The sequence below is a fragment of the Indicator indicator genome, chromosome 15 (assembly GCF_027791375.1).
Source record: "Indicator indicator isolate 239-I01 chromosome 15, UM_Iind_1.1, whole genome shotgun sequence".
NCBI lineage: Eukaryota > Metazoa > Chordata > Aves > Piciformes > Indicatoridae > Indicator > Indicator indicator.
The window spans coordinates 7344724-7369511 of record NC_072024.1 but is presented as its reverse complement, the minus strand read 5'-3'; the positions used below and the strand labels follow the sequence as shown (position 1 = coordinate 7369511).

At 45.5% G+C, this 24788-nt stretch overlaps 1 protein-coding gene across 1 annotated transcript in view; it reads right to left on the bottom strand.

Annotated features, from left to right (window-relative positions):
* Nucleotides 1-1787: 1787 nt before the first annotated feature.
* LRIG1 (leucine rich repeats and immunoglobulin like domains 1) overlaps nucleotides 1788-24788 on the bottom strand; it is a 92404-nt gene continuing 69403 nt past the window's right edge. The window contains exons 8-19 of the mRNA XM_054387592.1: nucleotides 22721-22864; nucleotides 18816-18896; nucleotides 13352-13423; nucleotides 11980-12051; nucleotides 9622-9785; nucleotides 7519-7839; nucleotides 6584-6865; nucleotides 5614-6033; nucleotides 4207-4329; nucleotides 3455-3619; nucleotides 2201-2515; nucleotides 1788-2014 (exon numbers count right to left, since the gene is read on the bottom strand). Coding sequence (XP_054243567.1) covers nucleotides 1788-2014; nucleotides 2201-2515; nucleotides 3455-3619; nucleotides 4207-4329; nucleotides 5614-6033; nucleotides 6584-6865; nucleotides 7519-7839; nucleotides 9622-9785; nucleotides 11980-12051; nucleotides 13352-13423; nucleotides 18816-18896; nucleotides 22721-22864 — 2386 coding nt within the window. The remainder of the gene's footprint in view (nucleotides 2015-2200; nucleotides 2516-3454; nucleotides 3620-4206; nucleotides 4330-5613; nucleotides 6034-6583; nucleotides 6866-7518; nucleotides 7840-9621; nucleotides 9786-11979; nucleotides 12052-13351; nucleotides 13424-18815; nucleotides 18897-22720; nucleotides 22865-24788) is intronic.

Genomic DNA, 24788 nt, shown 5'->3' with positions numbered 1-24788 from the left:
TTCAGTGGAACTGGCATTTGAGTCGCTTCTAAGGAGAAGAAAAAAGAAGAAAAAACAAAACAAAACAAAACAACCAACCCCCCCTAATAAACCTTCCCCCAAAGTAGTCATCACCAGAGTTAGCAACCTTATGTTAGCAGAACTCAAACTACAAGTAACTGGAAGGGAGTCCTCCATCCACAGGTACCAACACCAACAGAAAGCAGCCTTTCTATAAATAGTGTCATAGTGAAGTTAGAAGTGACAAAGACCTGACCAATGTGGGTATGTATTTTGCTGGGTAAGTATTTTCACCCCCATTCATGGATGAACTTAAAAGACCACATAAAAATACTTGGGACATTTCCCTTTAACAGAGAACCTTGAGCCATAACTGAACGTTTTCCCTTCTAAATGAGTATTTCCGAATGTCCTAGAACTGTTCCACAGAGCAGCAGAAGCCTCTGGAAGCAGCTATTTTTTGGCTGCAGATGGGGGCAATGGTGTACAACAGGGCTGCAGTGGAAAAAAGAGTATCAGATGAATTGAGGGTACAGCTGTCAGCTCAGGAGTATGATTTTCGTTTTGTTGTCACAACAGCTCTATGGTTTCAAACCTCCTCCAGAACAGATGGATTTGTTGGGTGTGAAAACACATTATATTGGCATGGGTGACAACTCCTCCCTAGGGGAGGCTGTGTATCCTTATCTGCACCTCATATAGGCAAAGCCACATCCATCTGGGAGAGGAGATGTCTGCAAGGAGCTCTGTAGGTGATCAGTGCTGTAACGGGAGACACCAGCAGGTAACACCTTCTGGTGCCGTGCTCTGGAAGGGTGCAATCTGAGCCCACCCCGCAGCTCCCTGCACGGGTCAGTTATTGTGCTAACGACTGCTCACCAGTCACCACAGCCTTTCTGTCTGGGGCTCTGCACTGTTGCTGAATTATTCAGTGCCTCTTGTGTGGTCCACTCTAATGTATCACACAGTCACAGTTCAAACACTAATTTTTATGCAATTCTGAAAAATAATGGAATTAATTTAAGTTCTACCACCAACAGGAAAAAAAAAAAATCAGGTTGCTCTGCCATTTCTCACTGCATGGGGTTTTTTTTCCCTATAAACTTCATTTGAAACAGTTGAAGATCTCTGTTGAAATGTGTTAAGTGCAATAAATTTCAAAAGGGGAAGGAAATTTGTGCTAAGTAACCCAATTGATACTTGATATAAAGGAACTTCCGTTGCAAAGAGGACAATCCCTTTGGAACGATCTGGCTTTTCAAAGTTCTGCTTATGCATTTAAGGCACCAGAATTATTCTCTCACCAAGTTTTAACAGCAACCTGATACTGAAAACAATATTGCCAAAATTGTAAAATTTCACTCAGTTTTCCATGCACTAAAGATTAAAATAGCCTCTGTAAAAGATATATATATATTTTTATATATATATTTATATATGAAAACTCTTATGTACAATTGTATCAAATACTTTTCTCTTTACACAATAATCCCTTGCATTTATGTGCTTCATATGCAAGTCAACTTTTGAACGCTTCAATACTTCTCAGGGAAGTTTTAAACTATGTACAAACAGATGACGCTCGAACAGGAGTTTGTTCCCCATACAAGCTTGTTTCTCATACCTCAGCTGTTTGCCTTTGACAGGTCATCAGTTCAATATTTGAGGTAGAAGTAAGTAGCCTATATACTGTGTGCAAAAAAAAAAAAAAAACCCAAACAAAACACAGAATAAAATAAACCCCAAAAGAACAGCGTGCTTGGTACTGTGCACATGGCAGCCTGTCCTCAGTCCAGAGACCTGTGCGGTGCCTTCAGCTCCTGAGCGGAGTCGCATGGCGTGGCTGTGTAGCCGTTGGACAGGAGAGCCTGTTTCACTTCTGCTTCGCTCTGCAAATCCAGTAGTGTTGGGGACATTTCAGGAAGCACATTCAGTTGCTTTAGTGACCCTCCTGCTGGTGACACTCTCACCGAATTCAGGTTGTTAAGCTCTGACAGCTTTGCTGCTGCCGCTGCTTGTGAAAAGCCTGCAAAAACCCAAAGGACCAGCACCATTAGTTGATGGTCAGCCTGCCAGCGTGCCTCGTAAAACCAACCCTGCCACTATCCTTCATGCTCTTGGGCTAATTAGGTAAAAAAGCTAATGGGAGAAAAGAGGGCTCTCATACAACCCAGAGAGAGAGTGCCACCCCCAAGGAAACACGTACCGTGTTCGTCTGCAAGCAGCGGGCTGGTGGTGCTCACAGGTCTTATTCTGTCATGATTGCTGGGGTAGAGGGTCCCATCTGTTTCCAGCCTCTTGCCACTGGCAATCCCGTTGCATGGCTGAGGATGCGGAGGGCCAGTGCCTGCACCCCTCTTCCTGTTGTGCTCCTTGCTGCTGGGTGTGTTTGGGTAGGGATTCTCCACAGTCTTAGGGCTCTCGGAGTAGTACTCAGGCTCCTTGGGGTAAATGTGGACGTTCATGCTGTCTGTGCTGCCGCTGCAGTCTGTGCACACAACAGGCAGGCTGTAGCCTTGAAGGGAGGAAGGGAAGATGGCAACAGAGGAAGACTAACCAGATGGAAGTTGTCAGCATTGATGCATACAACTTGTGGAAGCAAAAGGCAGCTCTGTTTAGTTCATCTGTCCCTCAGCTGCATGAGACTCTCTCACCAATCCCTCAGACATTTGTTGGGTTTATAGAGGGCTGGCAAATACCTGCACCTTTCACAACTGTCACTAAAGGTAGTTAGTTACCTTCCTTATTTTTGTGCTGCATTACAGGGATGACTGTCAGCTCTAGACACCTTATTATTGTTAGTGGCAACAAGAGATGAGCAGAATTGAAAGTAGTAAGCAGAAAGGAGTTTCTAAATGCTGGAACTTAATTTCCTTCCTGCACTCCACGGTTTTCTGTTACTAAACTTTGCAGCTTCTCCTGGAGAGAAGATTTGTTTCACTGGTTGTTTTTCTGTGGATGTTACAATACATCAGGAGAACAGAAAACACACCCTAAGAACAAAAAAGCCTGAGTGGAACACCCAAGAAACTGGCAAAGAGAGGCAGGTGTGGTGCTCAAAAGAGCCTTTAAATTTAGAAAATAAGTAAACAACAACAACTGAACTTTGAAGTTGACAGCTCCTCTAAAGAGCACAAAAAATTGTAACACCTTTGTCTGAAAGTGCTCTCACATTTTACGAACAGCTCAAACTAAAACAGTGACCAGGCAGCTGCAAGGAATGGCCATCATCAGCTTAAGCTGCCTCTTCATGATGGTTCCTCAAATTCAAATTGTTCAAGCTAATAGAGGATTAAAGCAAGCAGGAGAAAGTGAAGTTACTGTGCCTACATCTGAAAATATTCTGGTCTGTTTTTTCAGAAGGTTACCATTTCTTGCCTTAATGCTGTCTGAGTGGAGAGCTTTCTGATCTGTACAGACACAAAATACCTTCCCAGACTGATGAGGTTTGTACCTGTCTTATCTGGAACAAGCATTCCATCAGCTGTCTCTTCAGTTTTCCAAGTGTCTTTATTATAGCCAATACACAGCTTTGGCTGCCTACAGCCTGTACTGGGAGCTTCAACATCTGGACACCTTCCAGGATCAGTTTGACACATACCTGTAACAAATGAACCATCTGGCTAAAGATTTAAACCATCTGCACTCAGTTAAATGACTTATTAGTCTTATTTCTATTGTAAAAGCTGTGAAAGGGAGAAAGAATAGCAATGAGGATAATAGAAAATTTTAGGCTGCTGTGTAACAATAAATGCTGTAGAACTGCAGGAGAATTGGAGTTCAGAACCTACACCTATTCCTCCCTAATGTACTGTGTTTGAATACTGTAAAATCCCAGCACTTAATTTCCAAGCCTGAAGGCAGGGACAGGCACTGCTCATGTATTTTCTAGCAGAGCTTAACTATGGGTAACTCTGGTGCCAAAACACTAATCCAAAATTAGCAAAACAATAGTCCTTGGGGCCTGACTGAGCAGTTTCTGAAGCAGGCTGCTTGTACAAACACTCCTGTTGCTGGGAGAGGACGGCTTTGCGAAGTCAAAGACAGATCCTTGTTCTGCATAAATGCAGTAGCTAGAGAATTACATTATGAAGATCTCTCAGATAACTCCTAACAAGCACAGAAGTACTTTGTCCAGTGATTTCTACCTTCTCCTATCAAGCTCAGATACAGCATGACAGAAAGAAGAACCGAAGCTGCTCTCACCGTTGCTGTCTATGTGGCCATTGGGCTGGTGGTTATCCACTCTGACCACCGCTTCCTGCCGGTCAGAAAGAGTCCCTTGTGAAGACAAGTAGCTTGGCACGTCAGGAGGCACGATCGTCTCATCTAGAGCAATGGGAGCAGAGAAATGTCAGTTCCCAACAAGAGATAAAGGCTTCTGTTTTCAAAGACATGTGAAATCATATTTTCAAGAGGGACTGGGGACTAGGATCTGTAACTGGTATTTTTCTGTGGGTGCAGTGGAAACTGGACTGCCTAAACATTGCATTCCCCTTGGCTGCCCCCACTTCTTGTTTTTCAAAGCTTCAATCTGTGACAGATGGAGTTGGTAAAGCTGTTTATAAAGAGCTTGCATTTGGCATAGTCAGTACAAGGTAGGTGGAGGTGGCAGTGTTTCTTCAGAACAGGTAAATTCTTCCTTTTCCCCTGAAACTCAGAGTATCTCATTTGACTCATGTCCTGTGTCTCCCAAAGTCATGGGTAAGAATTCTGAAGAACAGGGTCTGCAATTCACTTAAGCAGGCAAGTAAGCCTCTGCCCCTTAGCTACTACCCTTAGCTTTTTCCATTCTACATCAAGCAATTCAGTTTCCCTTGTCACACAAAGACAAGTAAAACGTAGCTGTCAGGCATGAAGCTCTAGATTTGCAGAACTAAAAAAGGGGTCAAAACAGATCCTGCTGCCAAAACACTGGTCATGTGGCATCCAAGACCTCCTATCTAGCCCATGTCTTTGAAATCCTATGTTGCACACTATCTAAAGCTAAGTGTGATATACAAAGGCTGCCGATGCCAGCAGGGTACGGAAGTCTCAGGCTGGTTCTTCCATACTTCTGTTAGGCTGCATAACGCTAAGAGCAGGAAAGTTTATTCTCACTGCAATACTTATTTCAGCACCAAATTATCCCCTTTGAATATTGGGAGGAAGCAATAAAGTACTTCTTCCCCTGAAATATGAGGGATATCCCTCATCAGCAGGGCTGTAACAGCTCTTACAGGCAACATGGAAAAAGGGATTCGAGCTTCTAAGTCCATTTTCCAAGTTTTGAATACAAAGCCTTTGAAAATACAGATTCCCAAGAAGTAAGACAGGTTGCCAGAAGCATAGGCATAATCCAGACTGTCTCAGGAGTTATCATTTATGGTCATGGAAAATCAAAGTAGCAAAGCAATGGCTGAAACTACTGCCATGTGGAAAAGAACAAGCCAAGGGGAAATGCACCTCTGAATAATGCTTCAGCATCCAGTGAAAGCTGGTTCCAGCTTTCTGAGCCAAGACAACCAGTGAGATAATCCAACTGCTTCCCCGCTGCGATTGTGTGGCTACCTGAGGTGGGAAGCCAGGAAGCACAAAAGCTCAGAGAAGGCCTGAGCAGAAGACTAGAGCTACCTGTGTTGGTGACGCTGTATTCTTCACTCTTCTTCCTGGTTTGGTAGATGATGCAGACCCAGACCAGAGACGTCAGCACGATGCTGCACACCACGGCAATGGTGATGATCCCCACGGTGGTACGGTCCTTCCTGCAGCCAAGAGACTGCAAGATGCTCACGTGGCTGTGTGCACGCTCTGTCCCCAGGGTGTTGGACATTTCACAGGTATATTTCCCAGCATCCTCCAAGACAACATTCCTCACAATCAGCAGCTGGTTGCCAGAGGTGAAGTGATGCCTTTCTGTTACAATCAGTGGCTGGTCACCCTTCAGCCAGGTGATGCGGGGAGGTGGGCTCCCTGTGGCTTTGCACTGAAGAGCCACAGTCTCACCTACAGACACAACATGGTCTTCCAGGGGATGAATTAAAGATGGTGTCTCTGCAGGAGAACAAACACAGAAATGAATTCTTAGGGACAGTGTCACAACAGATTTCTTTTAGCAGTACTGAAGGTAACAGATGTTCCTGCAGACAAATACACAGCTATGCACTCAGGAGCAGGGCAGCTGCAAACAACAGATCTATCAACCACAACTAAGGCCCCACCATAACCATTAAGTATTGCCACTAAGTATTCCAAACAAAGCAAGCCCTGAGGACAGGGGCCAGTGGCTGACAAACATGAATTGTGTTGTAGGGCAAGAGAGATGGACTGCAATTTCCTTTTGAAGACATTTTCCCAGTCAGCAAAGAGGGTGCTTGGAGGGGCTTCCCTGGCACAAGAGCAAACATGAGTCACAGCCTCTTCTCCAATTAGCAGGGTAGTTATCATTAATTAACTACAGTGACACAACTCAAACCAGATGAATGCAGAGCACTGCCTCTCTATCCCTCTTCTGTATCTATAGCTGTTGAAGAGCTTCAGCAGCAGCCTCTTCCAGCTCCCAGTGCCAGACCACTTGGCCTCTCGGGGCACTACTGCCTCTTACCCAGTACGGTGAGGGTGGCGTTCGCAAGCACAGAGCCCGCAGAGTTCTGTGCTGTGCAGCTGTAGACTCCCATGTCTTCTATCTTCACATCTGTGATGAAGAAGACGTCGTCGTCGGGCATGACGTGCATGCGGCGCTCGCGGGCAGCAGGGAAGTCTGTGCCCCCATCCTTCTGCCAGGCGATCTGTGGCGTGGGGTGGCCCTCGGCAGCGCACTCCAGCCGTGCCGTTGTCCCTGTCCGGCTGGTGATGTCGTGGGGAGTTTTGAGAAATGAGGGCAACACTGATAGAGGAAAAACAAGGAAAAGGGTTGAATGATTCCTCGGGGAAAATACCATCTTCTGGGCAGTTTCAACCAGCTTCCTTCCTAAGCAGGAGGTGAATAGGGTAGTTGCCCACAGGCCAGAGGACAGCAAACTGGTTCTGCAGGGTGTATCTAACTGCTGGGGACTAACCCTGTGTTCCTACAGCCCATGCCTGGCTGCAGCACCCAAGAGCCATCCCTACTTGGGATCACTGGAGCTGAGATCAAACCTGATTTTATTCTGCAATTAATCCCAAAAGAAATCAGGTTGTCTCTGCTGTAGAGAACTTTCAACCTCTGCAGTCCCTTTACTTTGCATCCCTTTGCGTTTTCATTTTCCTTTGCCCATTTCATGGGGCAAAGACTGTCAGAACAGCTAAAGAGAGATAGCTAAAGATGTTAAGAACGTGCTGAAATGCTTGGCTGGATGGCAGCCATTACAAGCCTGGCACATGCTCTTCATGTGGCATTTCTCAGCATCCACTGAGATGCAAGCAGCTGGCATGAAGGGGTAAAGAGTTCCTCACCATCAGGAATGGACCCCCAGGAGTAAATGCCTGCCAAACATCAATACCATAAAATTGTACCAGTTCAGGCTGAGAAAAGGAGTAAGAAAGGAGCTTCCCACTCACCATTGACAGTGAGTCGGGCCTTGTTGGAGTAGGTAGAGCCAAAGTGGTTGGTGATGATACACTGATAACGGCCTTCGTGGGCAAAGGTGACGTGCCGGAGGTGCAGGATCGTGGTGTACTCCATCACCTCACCATCCTTGGCCCGCACGTGGGCAAAGTTCTCAATCTCAGCATTGTGCAGCATCTCATTGTCCTTCTTCCATGCAAACATCATGGGGGAGCTGCTGCTGCTGGCGGCCGAGCAGGTGAAGCGGATGTCCTTGCCCAGGACAGCCACCGTGGTCTCGGGCTGGATGATGATCTGCGGCTTGGGGAAATCATCTAAGAGAAAACAGCAGGCAGAGTTAGTTCTGTGCTACGAGGAAAGACTGAAGCAGGCAAAGATATGCAATGAAAAAGGAGTGTTAGTGAAAGACACTGCCTTGCTGCTTTTACATCCACTGTTGTCTGCCCAGGAGAGCAGCTTGCTCTTGGAAAGCACTCTGCCATCCAGACTGGCTCCCCAGCGCAGATGTGCCATGCACGACTCTACTGAGCTGCTGCTCTAAGCTAAGCCTCTCATTCCTCTATCATCAGTGGACTGAGCTGGTCGCTTAGTGTCCTCAAACACCTACAAGATGCCTAGCTTTTGTCACAAATATAGCTGAACCTCAAAAAGGTTCTGTGGACTAAACAAAACACCCTTCTTTGTGCGACCTGTGCATGAAGAGCAATACTGAGCTTCAAACTTCACCTCCAGGCCTGCATTAGCATAAAGCAGGAAGGGAGAGCAAAACATTTAAAGAGCTGCAAATGCCACCTCCAGCATAAATGCTCATGAGCCAGGCAACTGCAGCAGGCACTGTCAAAGCAGAAGCAGCTGTATTTGCCTGTCACCCACCTAGGGTGGAAAGCTTTACATACACTCTCTCTGCCCTGAAGACTGTTGGTTTTAGCAAGGTTCCAGGCAGATTCATTTATTAGATTTCTACAAATGGTGTAATTTAATATTTGACTAAGGTTTAATTAAACAGCCAGGCCTCTGGAACCAGGAGTACTAGTGCCTGGAGGACTTGGCAGGCGCCAGAGAAGCAAAGCTGTCTTCGCTCTGTGATGTTGCTGTGGGGATGGAGCCTTCATGCTCTCTTCTTCTAGAAGAACACAGCAAGCCTCCCAGACTCATTCAGAGAGAGGCCACCTAGGTAGAGCCCTGCCACTCTAGGATGAAGAGGGACCTGGGACAGCAGCTGGAACAAAGCTTTTGCTCCATGTTCAATGCAAATCACGCATTCAACTTAGTTAACTAAGTGTTTTCAAAAGCTCGTTTTTCCTTCAGCAAACAGCCATGTGCAGCTCCACCCCAACCCACACTGGTTGGCTCCACAGCATGAGGTTTGGCTCACCAAACCAGCCTTTATTTTGCCCAAAAGCTGGATGTTTGTGCAGCATCACTTTGGCCTCCCCACTGATAATTTGCATTTCTTTTCTCTAGCAGAGAGGTAGTAAATGTTTGTGAGTGCTGGATATCAAGTAAAGCTGCCCTGCAACCACAGCTCAGGTGCAGAGTCAACTGCAGCATTTGGAAGAACAGCAGTAGGTGCTGTTTAGAAGAAAAAACAACTGTAGGAGAAAAGGGAGATTATACTTCAACTGTTAGCTGTGACTTGGTTCCTGGGTAATGCCCCCAAAATGGAGCTGTGATGGAGAGATTCTCCTCTGCTTTTGTTTTTTCACCCCTTTATTATTTCCAAGAGGGAGAAAAGATGAGCAAGGAACACAAAGCTACACAAAAAGCTCTGAACACTGCAGTTGGGGGCTGGGGGAAAAAGTAATTATAGCTGTAGCCTTGGTCCTATCAAACCAAGAAGACTGGGGAAGTCTCTGTGCAGCCCCATCTGGATCTGGAGCCCCTAAGGAACACACCAGATGCTGTGTGGTTTTAGTGGGAAATAAATTGTAACCAATGACAAATTTTTAAAATGCAGGCTTGGGCTTCCTTTGATCCCAATGAATAACAAAACAAAACAGAAACCCTCTCATAATAACATGCCACTAGGCAAAGAAAATGTTTCCCAAGTGAGTCCTACCCTTTGCACAACCTCAAAAGACACAGGCAAGACTTACCACACACAAAACTTTCTGGCAGGATGGCAAAAATGCTTTTGCTTTTTAGTGACTCAGGATGGGCACAGGTGGCCACCACAAAGGACTGCAGCTCTTTCTCAACTAACCACTGGGGCAACCATTTCAGCTGGCAATCGCAGAGGAAGCTGTCACTGTTTATGTGGCTGCAGGGAAACAAAACCAACACAAGCCTACTGTGAGTCCTGCATGGAGAGAAGGCTGGAAACTTCACAGCACTTTCGTGTTAGACACATTCCACCCTCCTCCCCAGCATGGGTGCAAGGAAAAAAAAATGACTGCAGGGGTGCGCTCAAGGTACTAAGGATGTTAAACACATAACACATGTAAACAGCATTTCATGCCCACAGAGCAACCCACTCCTGTGCTCCAGTGACACTTCTAGAGCCTTATCTTTATTAACCAACCTTCAGACTGATCCCCAGGAACAGAAGAGCAATGCCATCCCTGGCTTAAGTGAGAGAAACCGTGGCAGATCGTCTGCAGAAGAGGCATGCGGCAGGAGCACAAGTCCACAGTACAGCCCGTCCTGCTCCTACTACCATGCTTGCTCTGTGCTTTGAGTATCTTTGGTGGGGACTCAATTCAGGCCTTCATTACTGAACAGAGAAAGGATGCCAAGTTCCCACTGTAAGACCTTTAGTTTTGTCACTGGCCAGCACCAGAGAAGTGGGGAGGGCCCTGCCTGCCTTCTGTAAGGCAGAGTGTTTGCACAGCAGCATCTCCAGGGAGAAGAGGTGAGGCTGACATTGTGTTTACTGATTACCAGGAGCAGTGGAAGAGAAATGACCAGAGACATTTGTGTAAGCCCAATATAGACAGTGGCTAGTTTGGAAAGCAAAACAGAAAAACATTCCTCAGCATCCTAACAGTAACTCAGCACCTTTGTTAGAAAAGGGCTGTGAAAAAGGGGCAAATGAAAGGGAAGCCTCAGGTATTTTCTAAAAATATCCTGGCCCCCACTGTGGCTTGGCATAGCCAGTGACAAACTGCAAGTTTACAGCAACAGGGAATTCAGACTGTGGTCTGGTTTGGTCCAAGATCCTAGGAATGCCATCAAATGGTTTGATCCCTCAAATGGAATGTGAGGATGCCTCAGACACTAGGAAAATGGCCCCTGTCCTGCAATACTGCAAGCTGTGCAAGAGCAGGGTATCAGGAGCACAGCAGAACCCCAGCTCCAGAACTGTGTTGTAAGATGATGTGAATCAACTCCCAGTTTTCTACCTGATAACCCTGGCAAATCCTGAAGTCTGGCCTGAAGTCTAGCCAGGAAAGGGGAAAAGAAGGAAATGGACTCAAAAGGGAGGGAATGTGGGATCTGATTTTCCGAAGTTGTGCACTTTGCTGTCCTAGAAAGATCTGAAGCCCCTAATGCATGTGATGACAAACACTGCTGGCTAGTTAGGACAAGTCAGAGACCCTTTAGTATTTAGGGCATCAGTATGATGAATTCTGCATGGGAATGTTCCCTATCTGAATGCCACCTTCTCCACGGTATAAACGTTCCTTTCACAGTATCTGGGATCCCATGAGCTCTTCTCTACTAAGATCAATTTTTCACCTCAATTTTGTCTCTAAAGCCAATGCAAAAGATAAGGTGGTTAAACAAACAATGGACATGTAACATTGATCCTATTCATCCCCCAGTCACTGGTGTAAAATGTCACTGCCACCCAATTCCCACTCCCAACATCAAGAAGAAGAATCTGAACTTGCCCAAATACCAAATAACTGATTTCCTGTTCCACAGACACTGCGCTACTCCACAGTGCAGCAATGCACTGACAGTGGATTAAAAATTTATGGTGGAGAAAAGGAAACCAGGCAAGACTGGAAACAGTGCCTGATAACAGTGCAGAGCCCAGCCTGGGGCACAAGCAGCAGTTCCAATAACACAGCCACATTTTTACACCAGAAGGCTGGATGACAAGTGGATGCAGTTCAAATGGTGCTTACCACTGTGTGTGAACCCTAAACACAGGTACAGCAAAGGAGCAGATGGGCCACTGGGAATTAAATCAGTGGTGTGAAGGAGAGATGGCTAAGAGGACCAGGGCTGGACTTCCTGAGCAGAGATGAATAATTGCACAGATGTGAACCTGCTGGAAGAACGTGTCCCAATGATCTAATTTCACTCACTATTAAATGCAAGACATTCCCCTGACATCTACATCTACTCATGTGTAAAAATACCCTGTGGAGGAGGACAGAGGGGAGGAGGAAATAAATGAGTGGTAATGTGGATAGCACCCTATTGGCAGCAACGTGCTGCTCCTCACGTCCAGGGCAAGAAGGATCCCTGCCTCCCTTCCCGGGGTGCATGCTCCTGTTACTTACAGCTGCCGCAGGCTCTTCATCTTAGCAAAAGCATCAGCTTGGATCGAACGGATGGCGTTATCCCCGAGGTTCCTGCAAACACAACCAAAGCAATGTCAGCAAAGGGCTGCTACACCTGTGACAAAGCCTCTCCATATTTAAGCAGTGACTCCAGTAGCAGGTGATTTGGTAGCCCCTTGCTAAGGCCACATGCACTTGCAGCTCATGGAAATGACTTTTTTTTTTTTTCCAACAAAACGCTTTAGCATTGAGTAAGCCATGCCCAACAACATTAACCAACAAAGATGATGGGAATAAATCACCAAGTCATTCTTCTCACTACATTTTCTCAGTCTCAGCTACCTCCATCATCCATAGCTTAGAAATTCTTCTACCCCCTCAATAACCAAAGATAGTCAGGAATGTTGTATCCCAGGCTAGACCTTCAGCAAACATAAAGAAAGCAAATACTTGCACTAAAGGACATGTGAGAAGTTATTTGAAAGTGACTTTAAGAGGATATTGTGTTCAAAAACCACTGCCATGTTTCCACAGGAAGGTATTCTTAAAAGCTTCCCTCACAACTGCTGCTAATTACAAAATTTGCTTCTCCTCTGAGAGAAGATAATGTCAGATTTAGGGCTTAAGCTTACTACGTGAAGCGGAGGACAGACAAGCACAGCTTGCAGAGGAAGATCTCAGTAGAGCATCAGTAAGGGAATCTTTATCTGGGAGCATACCCACAGTCAGGCAGCCCCTAACCCCTCAGTGTGCTCTCGATGGTCATAACACTTCATACCATCAACAGCCAGTAAAACATCTAGAGCAAAATCACAAATACTTTAACTTAATTCAGAAAGGAAGTTACTCATGAATCACTGCTGGAGTCATCAACCCTGGGACGGACACACACACACACACACACAAAATTAGACAACAGCAGCCAAAATTTCCTCCTAGCAAATCGCTCCAAGGCAGTTGTGCTGAATGGGGACGTTCAGTGGCTGCACCGTAAGCTGTCACTTGCAGCATGTGTCACTGCCAGAGCCCAGATGTAGGAGGAAGTAGGGCCAAGGGAGGAGAGAGGGCTACATCTGAAATAGCCTCTTTCCATCGTTAACAGCCTGCAAAGGAGCAATGTGCAAGTCAAGGCAACACTTATCCAAGGACAAATCACAAAATTAAGAGCATGCAGATTTGCCATATGCTCTACAACTTTGTTCCTGGCACAAAAAAAGGCCAAAGTTGAGGCGGACTTATAATGAGAAGGAAGCAGGTGGCCCCCACAAATGGACTGGCTTCTCAGTTTACAAAGACACTATTAAATTGCTAGCAGATCTCTCAAGCAGCTACTTTTGGCAGACCCCCCCTTCCCAAACGGTGGGTTACTCACAGGTGCTCCAGGGCCTCCAACCCTGAGAACGCTTTCTTGGCCACCGACTTGATCTTGTTTCCAAACAGAGTTCTGCAGTTTCCAAACATCCAGTGCCAGATAAACAGAAAGAAAAATGGGGAAAGAGGGGGCAGAAAAAGAAGGAACACAATTAGTGTGGCTTTATCTGATATATGCACTCAGTGCAAGCCCTGGGAAACCTGAACTGCACAGAGATTAAGAGGGCTGAAGCACACTCACTTTCCCACTCCTGAAATTAAATCCTGTTATCTGTATTTGAATTTAATAGTGATGACAGCACAAAAGGGAACGTGTGATATCATGTAAAAAGGCAACTTTGCTCCAGTGCTTGGAAACCAGCTTGCTGAGTAACAGAAGGTCCCCTCTATTCTTTGCAGGCTGGCTGTGGACAGGATTAATTTCAATGACAGTTTAACAAGATTTTGGTCTCTCCCTCCAACACTTTTCATTTCTGACTTCTTCCCAGATTTATTCACTGCTGCTTGGCCTGAATGGACATCCACACACAAGGAGGGCTGTGCCCTGGCTGCACGTTTATACAGCAGCTAACTAAAGTAACTGCTGACTTCCTTCTTGGCCTATCATAAATAAAACAGCAAAGTACCATACTGCAATAAATAACAGCTGAGTAGTAATTTCAAGTGGCAAAGGGAAGAAAAGACAAGGTAGTGTACAGAGCTGAGGAGTGTGCTCACATCTATGACCAGAGTCAGCAGACAGTGCTACGCAGTAGCAAGAGGAGGGCTATCAGCAGGCAACAGCCAGCTGGAGCACTCACAGCCCAGCTGCTGTGTGCAGGGGAACAGTTTACTATAAATGTTGACTAGTGGTGATCACTCAGGGTTCACACAAAATGGATGGTCTCCTCACCTGTTTTCATACCACATCAACCAATGTCATCCATCAGGAAATGCTTTCCTTCCCCAGGATCTGCCCATGGTTTATCTTCCAGGTGCACCTTTTATCACCACCTGTTTCATGTGGTGTCCAATGCAAGTCATCACTAACACCTCAAGTGAAAAACTGACACATCTGGTGCTGTGGCTGAGTTTTCCTTCAGGATTTCTTCCTTCAATATAGGGTACAACCTGTATCTGCACCCCTAAAGTCTCTAAAACTCCCACTGCTTGCACCAGCTAGGAAAAGGAGGCTGAGGTACATGAAGCATGTGCAGCCACTGTGTGAGGAAGTACATTTTGTAGGAGCTTCTTAGGGCTTCCCACAGAGTACCTTCCAATGTCTCACCATTGGCATCTAGAAAAATCAGTTTCTGTGTGGATAAAGCAGTGGATGCCACAATGAGTAGAAAAGAAAATTGGGGCTCATCACGCTGTCAGGACAGTGAGGACTGAGACTGTATCACAATCTGTCCTTGCAGCCTGTTATCTTCAGAAAGAATCTGGGTGCTTGGTACTGGACAACACTATGATGCTGACTAGGTCCTCACCAGATTAATCACCTTGAGGGCAGTATTGCTGGATGAGCCATCACCCTAGTTCCTGAGCAGACAGGAAAGGCCCGTTACTCCTAGGTCCAAACAAGAGGTCTGTGGCCCCAGAATCACAAACCATACCATTCCAGAGGAAAACACAACCAAAAGCTTTGATATAAGGCAAAGCCACCTACCAGCCTCCACAGGGAGACACGTGCTTGAAGCCCTTCTTTAGGGACAGAGTTAAACTTGGTACAAAACCACAGCTGAGTGTTCAGAGCTGTGTCCCTCCGTTAATTATTTGGTTTGAGGAAAGAATGAAGAAAGCTATCGAAGGCATGCTGGAAGCTGATTAAAGGCTCCACACAGCTGCAACCTGCTTTATTGACAGTTCCCTTCTAAATAGCTACAGTGAGCATTGCTGGGCTCCTTGTTCCAAACCCAGGGCATCAGAGGTCCTATTTATTGCATGGGAGTGCATGGTGCTTTTTGCTCTGGGTTAAGTACCCCAGGCACCAAAGGATGTGAGCAATCGTGTGTGCCACCATTTGGTAAAAGGGATGTTGTATTAATGAAGGCTTTGAAAAATTCATTAGAGTGATTAATATGGTAAATAATTTACTATATGCAAACTCTGGTCATATGGCTGCATCCATTCACACTAGTTTCTGCAGGCATATTCCTGTTGTGCCAAGCTTGGGTTTGGTAACAGAAGATTACAGTGGATCTTGGACTTTGAAAACTGGACATACAGATTATAGAATCATTTTGGCAGGAAAAGACCTCTAAGATCATCAAGTCCAACCATTACCTATTGTATCTATTTACTTATGTGTGCATAGATATGCACAGATGGAGACATGAATGCACCATATATACACCACTTGTAGAGGTGCATACAATTTCATGGCTCTACCCACCAGAAATATGTAAGGCACAAGTAACAAAGCCATGCCCCAGCAAACTCATTCAAACCATTACACCTTTCAAATTTCACCTAACCACATCTCTAGTTCTTCAATGGTTTGAACCCAGTGGCCCCCTTCAAAGGGCTGTGGCACACTGGAATGCAAAGGCAGAGGAATGCAGCTCCAGAGGAGCCTGCTGCAGCCCAGGGACGCTCCTCCGCTGTCGGCGGGGCCGGGCCGAGCGAGCTCCCCGGTGATTGCACAAGTGTAATTACACACCAGGCACGCAATTCATTAGAAAGCAGCATTTTTCTCCTCCAGCCAGTTCTGCACCTGCAGGAAGATCTCAGCCACTGAGTGAGCCATCAAAAAAAACAGTTACGTTTAGCAGCTTGAATAATTAGGAAACTCCTTGTTCCCCGGTGATTCCACTGATGCTTTTCATGCTTCGGTGCTTCTCCACTCCCTCTTTCTTGAAGCAACATTTTAATTTAGGCCTGTGCTTTCCATCCTGGAGAGCTTCATATATAATTCAGAGAAAGCTAAAGTGGCTGGGCTCCCCACCTCTCAGTTTAACACCTTCATTTCACTGAACAGCCCTCTCTGTGCTAAATCCTTTCAGAGGCTAATCTGTGCCAGATCAAAGGGGAACGGCTTTTAAGGCAATCTCCACACAGCTGAGGTGATTATTAATTCATTGGAAGGTCTCCTCTGAAGTGCCCATTTGTTTTTTGTATGATAATGCGTTTAAAGCTGGTTGACAGTTTAAACACAGACCCTAAATCATGCAGTGAAATGTTTGCTGTAAAGGCTGATATTTTATTTAAAAAAAAGCCCACCAAAACCACAAAACCTGCCACTCACTTAAGCCTCAGATGAAATTACAAGTTTCGGATTCACATACTGATGAACTAAAACAGACCTGAGCAGATCTCTTGGAAAGTGACCATTCTCATGTCCCCAAAACACTTCAAAAAATGTAATTACATGATCACATATTCTGAGGTGTTTTGTAGCCTTAAACTCTGGCTGACAGTGAACAATCCCAGCCACCTGTCTGTCCCACAGCAGTTTCACTCTGTTAGGTAATCAAATCACTCCTCTCTGCACAAAACAACCTGATCCAGATGGTCTTCTAGGCTATAAAATTTGCTGCAATCTCCCCTCCACACCCTTGTGATCATCTAAACTCAGAACTGGCCTGAGTCCACATGCAACAAAACACAGAGGTCAACAACCTGAAAAAAAAAAAAAATGCACTACTGTCTTCTTTGGACTTGCACAAGGCTTGCTGCATCCTTTGCTACTGGCAGCCAAGGCTGGCCATCTAAGCTGTTCCTTGTGCTGGATGATAAACATCAGAGCAAGCCATGGCTATTTCACAGGGGAGCAAAAGCTGCTCTGCCCACAGCTCCGAACACACAACCCGCACAAACCCACAGGCTGCCTCTGCTCCCTTCCTTCCTCCTGCTCTTTGCTGTGCCTCCTGGCCTCTGCCTGACCCCCACAACTCATCAGTGCTCATTTCTCCTGGCTGTGAGTCAATCCCTTTGCTGAACTCTTTCCTTCAACGCTGTCTCCTCTGGCTTTTTCACCCCTCTTGTGTTGTTTGCACCCAGCATTTCTAACATATCCCAGTCACTTGAGACCATCACTTTTGCTGCTGAGCCAGTGGCCACATTGGAAGAATGACTTATGGTGAACGTCCCACCAGGGCAGCTTGCTCTCTCTGCCTCTTTTCTCCACTTTCTCTCCCTTGTCAAAGCAGCACTATAGACTCTTAGTCCTACAGCCTGCAAAACCCTCTGGGCAAAGCCTCTGCTCCCACTATGCTTTCTGCCTGCTCACATGGTTTCATTGGTTTCTTCACACAAACCAAATGCTTCAGCAACTGCAGCCAAGGATTCTCCCACCCACCACATCTGTTCCTCTGCCTTTTTTTCTAGCAACTCGTGGGAAGATTTCCCAACTTCACGTGCACAGTGATTCTCACTGGCATCCCCCACGCTTCTTCTGCCTCCCTGCCTAACTCCCCAAGTCCTGAAGTCCACCTTTGTTTTCTGACTCACTTTACTCCCAGCTACAACTGGTTCCCCTCTCCTTGGATCCAGTGATTCCCCTCAGTCAAATGCCATCTATGTCTGTGACTTCAAATTCTCCATGCAAGCACTACATCTCCTCAAATCTTGCCATGGCTCTTCCCACTCCCCATAGGAGCCTCTAATGAGAGCGTGACAATATACCGCCCGCCAGGATTCATTCCAGCCATCTGCTATCCATCGAGGTACTTTTACTGCACCTCTGGCTGTGCCATCTCAGCATCAGAGACAGCGTGATGGGGGGTGCTGAGAACTCAAACAAAGGCAAGAGGTAATGATTAGAAAGAGACTTGGTTTGTCACAAGCCATCAGAGGCTTCAGTGACAGGGCTGATTTATATCACCGATTTCAAATGGAATAGGAGCGGGCACAGAGCAATGTGAAAACACTTGCGAAGGCCAAGCAAGCTATAAACATTTGCAAGGCGCATGCTTGCCTTAGGTTTCTTTTTATCTCCTTAAGAGCCTATGCCCCATGGTGCCTTTTATTGTCACTGCACATGGAAGCAAGCCCAAAAGATCGCTCTCAGACGGAGTATCCCACAGAAAGGAATCCTGTTTCAATCCTCCGTTGTAACAGGAAATGGGGGGATTCTGCTCCTCTGTTTATTGTTACTTGCTGCGTCAATCAGTGCTTTGCTGAAGCCTGCAAGGGGGCTTTTGTGTAGCTGTTTGCTTTTAGAAACGAGAAACAGTTATGCTGAATCCTATACAGGAAAACAACTGAAGCTTCTCTCTCCTGTGCCTGAACTACAGTATGTGGCACCGTGTGTTCATCGCTTTAAAAGGATGATCACCAGGGCTATCATCACCGCCTGGCTGCTTAGAAAGAGAAGCGTTTGAGAGCCACATCTGCAGGCTTGCAGTGAGCCTGCAAAACCACTCCCTCTCAGATTTGCTGTTGATTTTTATCTTGCTCCAAAGGGAGGAAGGCTGTGTTGGATGGGAGAGACCCACCCACACAACATGACTACTTTGAGGAACTTCAAACCCAGGGATACTCACAGCTTGCTTAGGTTTTCTAGGCCTGTAAAGGCTCCGTTTGTATCTTCTATTGTGCCTGAGATGTCATTGTGGTCCAGTTCCCTGTGGAGAGGACAGGAGAGAGCTCATAATCAGTGTCTTAGTCTTAGACTCATCGTTAAAACAAATGCAGAGAAGTTTGAGAATGCCACACGAAGAGCTTCCCATTTTCTCTTGACACTTATCACAAAAGGAGAGTCCTGCAGCAAGACAGCACTAATCACTTTTCCTGCATTGGCCCATGCTGAGGTGGTGCATTCCAAAAAGAGCCCTGGCTTCTTCCTAGCTGAAACCCTCTGAAACTGCAGCAACAGCAGAGAGCTATTTTAACCAAGTAGGCTTCATTCCCTCTAACTCTGTGCAACCAAACAAAAGGAGGGAACAGGAAACGAAGTCCCAAAACTAAACTGCAAGAAACAGCTCTCCTTAAATGTCACTGTCATGAATTAAGGTAACTTTGGCTATTCCAATGTATGGATGTATTTGGCTATAGCTGTATCTTAGGAAGATGACTTGGTGTGTTTTCTGTGAATCTGCATTTTATTCTATCAATGAACTTGAAAGCTCAAAGGAAAGCACCACCATCCCCACAGAAGCCTAACCCTCTGCATAAACAATTTTTATTTCTTTTTTTAAGAATTCCTTTTTCAGAGTTAGCTGCTTTTGGCTGTCAAACTGACCATCAATTACAAGTCAAAGAAGTCTGAATAAAAACAAGCACACAGAACAAACATAGGGATCCACAAAAGCTGTTTAAACAGTCTGTTTAAAAATCCTTCCCTCCTAGCTTTAATTCCAGCTAGCCATGAATACCCAGCAACACAGACAGAAATTTATCATTTCTAATGTTAAGTAAAAAGAAAGACAAAATAAATAGGCTTTGTTGGTTTTGTTACATCACTCTGATTTAAAACCATCAACAAAGCAAACCAAACCATCCAGATAACCCCCCGAACCCTCAGGTGCTCCTTTTGCACCTTTTGAAGATTAGTATCAGAACATTTCCAGTTTAAAAATACTAAGACAAATAAAGAAAAAAACAAAGCCTTCTGCATTTTACAGCATTCCAGACATGGGCATCATAGTGCAGCACAAACACACAATAGCCCACGAGAAGAGCAATTTCAAATCCCCAGTTTCAATAACTGCCATGGTTTTCCTCAGCTAAGATGGGGCTGAGACATTTGCTCTTGGTACCAAAGCTGCTTCAGTTTTTGCCAGCTTCTCAGCTTTGCTGTGTGGACTAAAGACTTGAAGGGAGATGGCCAAAAGCCACAAGTCCTGTTTCTCAGCTGCTTCAGTGTGAGACCTGAGTCTCCTGTCCCTGGGGAACCCTGGCCTTAGCCAGCATCATTGTGGATGTCAGGGTGATCGTGGGTTGATGGATAAAAACTTGACATCCCTGTGGGGTGTGGGCACACATAACGCTGTGGTGGTGTAAGACACAAGTCCAGGAGAGACACTTTGATGTGCTGACATTGTCAGGACTATCTGAGGGGGCCAGGAACAAATATATGCTCCTGGAACTAAGTTTCTACATCTCCCACATGGCAGCCAAGCCAATGCCCGTTGTTCTGTTTGTTTTTTAAAAGCAAATCCCTTCTCAGACATTTCTCCTCTTCGGTTCCACCACAGGCTACCACTCTTTGGACCAGCAACGTTTTCCCATGGCACGGACAGACAAGTGGGATCAGCCTACAGGAGCTCTCTGACACACACTTTTATTAATTGACTGCCACACATTGTGTTTTCTTGAGAAAAGGCAAAGAAAATGGTATTGCTTGTTCATCCAGAGGCAACTCAAAGGTTTAGTGTTAGAAAAGAGGAATAAAAACCTTTTTAACAAATGAGTGAAAATAGAGAGAGGGGGAAAAAAAGGAGTGGGGTATTTTGGCCAAGCTCTCTTTGTATTCAAACTCCTCTCCCAGCCCCTGTTGCCAATTTCCTATTCTTTCTGGCTGGCTGAGCTTGAATGCTAGCAGCCTTGTTAATCATTGTGCTTGGAGGTCTCCGGGCCTGACCTCTATTTGAATAGCTCCACATTTCAGCAGTTTCACACCCACCAAAGGCTCCCCAACAATAGCCCATAATTAAAGCATGCTCGGGTCTTTTTCACCAGGTGCAGGACCCAATAGGCCTTTCTCTTTATTAAATTAGAGCTTGCTCACACACTCCCTTCTCTCAGCCTCCCCCCTCTACCCTAGACATAAAAGAGGCTCCACATTCACTGCAGAGCAAAGAGAACTACCAGCTCCCCTTCCCTCCATTTTTCTTTGGAAACCTTTAGTTCCGGTCTTGACAGCTGCCTCAGAGAGATCCTTTTCTGAATGCCCAGTGGCTGAAAAGCTTTGGCTTAACTTGAAAAAAAGAGGGAGAAAAAAAGCAAACAAAACCCAAACTCAGTTTCCAGTCACTTCCTTCACTGTGAACTTCAAAAAAGGAAGGAGTAAGATGCAAAAAGTACTGTAAAGAAGGGAGATCTCTCTGTTCCCATTTCCTTTTAATTACTCAGGCCACAATGGGCTTCTGAAGAGGAATAAAAGTATCAAGAGGAATAAAAGTATCAGAGTGTGGGTTTTGCTTTTGAAGAAAGAATTAAATCAAGCTGAACACAACCAGCCTGGGAGCATGGTAGCTGCTAGAACATAGGTTGTGAGAACTTTGTGGTGTGCCCCATGAAGATGCTGAGCCTGCAGGCTCTGAAGACGGGAAGAGAGTAGCCAGCAGCTCAGCAGGTACAGATATGGAACACAGAGGCAACAAAGATGCAAGAATGGATAGTTTTTAGAAGTGGATTCCTCACCTTCTGATAGTTCTAAGACAAGCCCAGATGTACTTCAATGTTGAAGTATAACAGTGCATAACAGTACAATTCTACAGCTAGCACCCCAGAGGAGGGCAGATTGATCTAATGCTCTCTACTAGCCCTAAAATCTTAGAAGCTGATCTCTGGACTAGCAAACTCACCTTCAGTGCCACATTTCTGGGTAATTATGTTGTGACAGTGACTTTAAAATAGAATTCTCTGGTAAAGAGCCACTGCCACCACTGGATGGATCACTCTGCAATTCACTATTAGAGGACATGAAACTTTAATCTTGACAGTATGGCAACTTTTCTGTTGTTCAGGGGTTACCATGAAAATCAGAGTAACAGAACAAGTCAAGACCCAAGTGAGTCCAATTCTGCATTAAAGAGAAAGACTTTTGGTTACATTCAAGGTACCTGCAGCATCTTCTTGCTCCCATGGCTGGACCCAAGACTGGGTGAAGTTTTATGTGTTGTTAAACTTCTGGTATGATCAGATCCCAAACCCAACCTTCTTAACATCATCATAGCCCAGAATTTTCCATTATTATTCAATTGAAAGAAAAACAGTAACAGAACTAACAGGATGCAATAATGCTTGATAGCGCATTTAGAAGGATATCCAAATTTCCCAGATTTTCAGTGCACAGAATCATTCCCTACTCCTCTTGAGTGCGGAATAACCCAAGAGAAATGATCCTTTTCTAAGACTTTAAATCAAAGTCAATATGATAGCAAGAGAAATTCTGCTGTCAGCTGAAGGACTGAAATCTCAGGGATTTTTGCTCAGAATCTTATCCTATGTTCCTGTAATTTTATGCTGGAGCCCTTTTCTCTGACAGCACCCTACAACACTGAGCAGTCCAACTGCCATTCTCCTAACTACTCTTAATTAAAAACTACAAATTGATTGAAGCTGAATGACAAGGTAAACACAACAGCTGATGAAGACAACAGAGCAGCATGTAGGCAAGTTTGATGCTGAGGACCCAAAGCAACTGCAGAGCAGAAGAGTTTGGCAGAACACACACTGTGGAGGGAGGATGGCTGTTAGCTGGCAGGAGCTGGGAGCAACTTACAGGACACGTAGGTTTTTGAGTCCCTTGAAAGCACCTTCTGCAATGTGATTGATGGAGTTGTGGCTCAGTCGTAGTACATGCAGTCCCCCGAGGTCTGCTAAGCTTCCCTCATCCAGCCTGGTTAGGTTGTTGTAAGAGAGTATTCTGAAGAAAAAAAAGCCACAAAACAACAGCTCTTGTCAATCCAAATTACTGCTTTCTGAATTCCTCTGCAACCAACCAGTGCCCACTTCCCACAAGCAGTTTACAAGAGGCAAGGTGTACTGGGTGGATACATAACAGATTGATAGGAAGTAAGATTGCAGTCTGCAGACATTCCCATGAGATGCCCATGGGGCAGCCCAGACGACTGTATGGGAGCAGAATGTGTTTGGTACCCAGCTACAGGGAAATCTTCTGTAAAGGCAACAGAGAGAGACTCCTCCAGAAGTGAGTATCAGCAATAACCTAGCATGCACGTGGGCTGCTGTGGTGGGGACAAGCTACGTTTTCCCTGTACAGCTAAGTTAGGGGCTGGGAGCATCACCCCTCTTCAGTCCCCAGATGTAGAGGTGTCAGGTATCAGTTCTGGTTGTGTTCAATCCTCACTCCCATTTTGGACTCCCTCAGAGGCTTACAAGGGAAAGTAGTCCCCTCCTTCCCCACACCCTGCGAGGTGGAGAGTGACATCAGATGGGTTTTGAAGTTCACACACGCTCTTGGCAGGGTCCAGACTTCTGCTTTCAGGAGGTGTCTTATCATTCTGCAGTTGTGCAGAGCAAGCCCCAGGCGTCTGGGTGTGGGTGTCTCCACAGCCTGCTCCACCCCGGTTGAGAGCCAAAAGCATTTCACCACAAGGCAATTGAATGCTTCCTTTCATGCACAGGAAGGAGGTATCTGTTGCAAACCAGCCACCTTCCCTCCCACTCCCCTTTGTCAAGGAGTGTAGAGCCTACTTAAATCTTCTGCACTTACAAGTGACTAATATTGGAGGGATGGGGGTTTTTTGATTCACAGTTTTTCATTCAGCTCTTTATTATCTCTGGGTTTTGAGATTTTTTTTTTTTTAATCACTACTCCTGTTTTAGTTTGGGAATTGGTAGCAAGAAAGCTGTTTTTTTTCTTTCCCAGCCAATGTGCAGATGAGGCTTCTGAGATCTGACACCAAGGGGAGGCCATGGGAAGCTATAAGCCACTGCAGACACCTCACACACTGTGCAACCACCTTCTGTGCAAGCAGTGGGGTTGCAGTGTTGCTGACACTGAAGAGCAACTTGGGCTTATCAAATGAGAGACCTCCTGGGGTAGCAGCAGGCAGTCACTGGTCAGCTTGAAGCGTTCATTCACAGCTCCCTCTGATCTTTGGACATTACAGCAGCTGAGTAAGCCCTGCAGAGCTACTGGCAGGTGAGCATGACCAGTAAGAGCCTCAGGTCTAAGTTGTCTGCACACTGACATGTGTGATATGAAAAAGTGGACATTGTGGGGTATAAAAAGTGGCATTCAGCTACATGCCACTACCTCTATTTTGTCAAGCTTCTCTCTTTACAAAGGGAAACTGCATAGGATTTTCAAAACTACTTTGGTGACCTGGGAGCACAAGTCACTTCAAAACATGTGAGGGTTTGGGCTACCAAACTTTTCAAGAAGCAGAGTTATGCAGCTCTAAACAAGCACTGAAATCCCTTTTTTGTGCAGACAGCAAAAAAAAAAAAAAAAAAAAAATCTCACTGAGTTCCAAACCTCCAAATTCCTCTTCTAGTACTGCCTGTTAATGAGTCTGCTTAAAAATGTGTCTAGGGCTAGCATGAAAGTCACTGCAAAGCCAAAACCTAAGTCAAAACAGACCCACCATACTCTGAAGCACCGAGACTGGCGTTTCACTTGGCAAATGAGCTCTCTATCTTTTAGCTGTGTGAGTGGGCAGAAAGCAAGCTCTGGAAAAAATTCAGCAAAGATTAATGAGTTTGCAGAAGGTATGGGACAACATACTTTCATTCCTAAAGAAGTCGTAGTGTTAGTTACGAAGAACTGGCACCCTGTCAAAATTATGTCCTCACCTGCGATTAAAGAATTTGGGTTTTAAGGA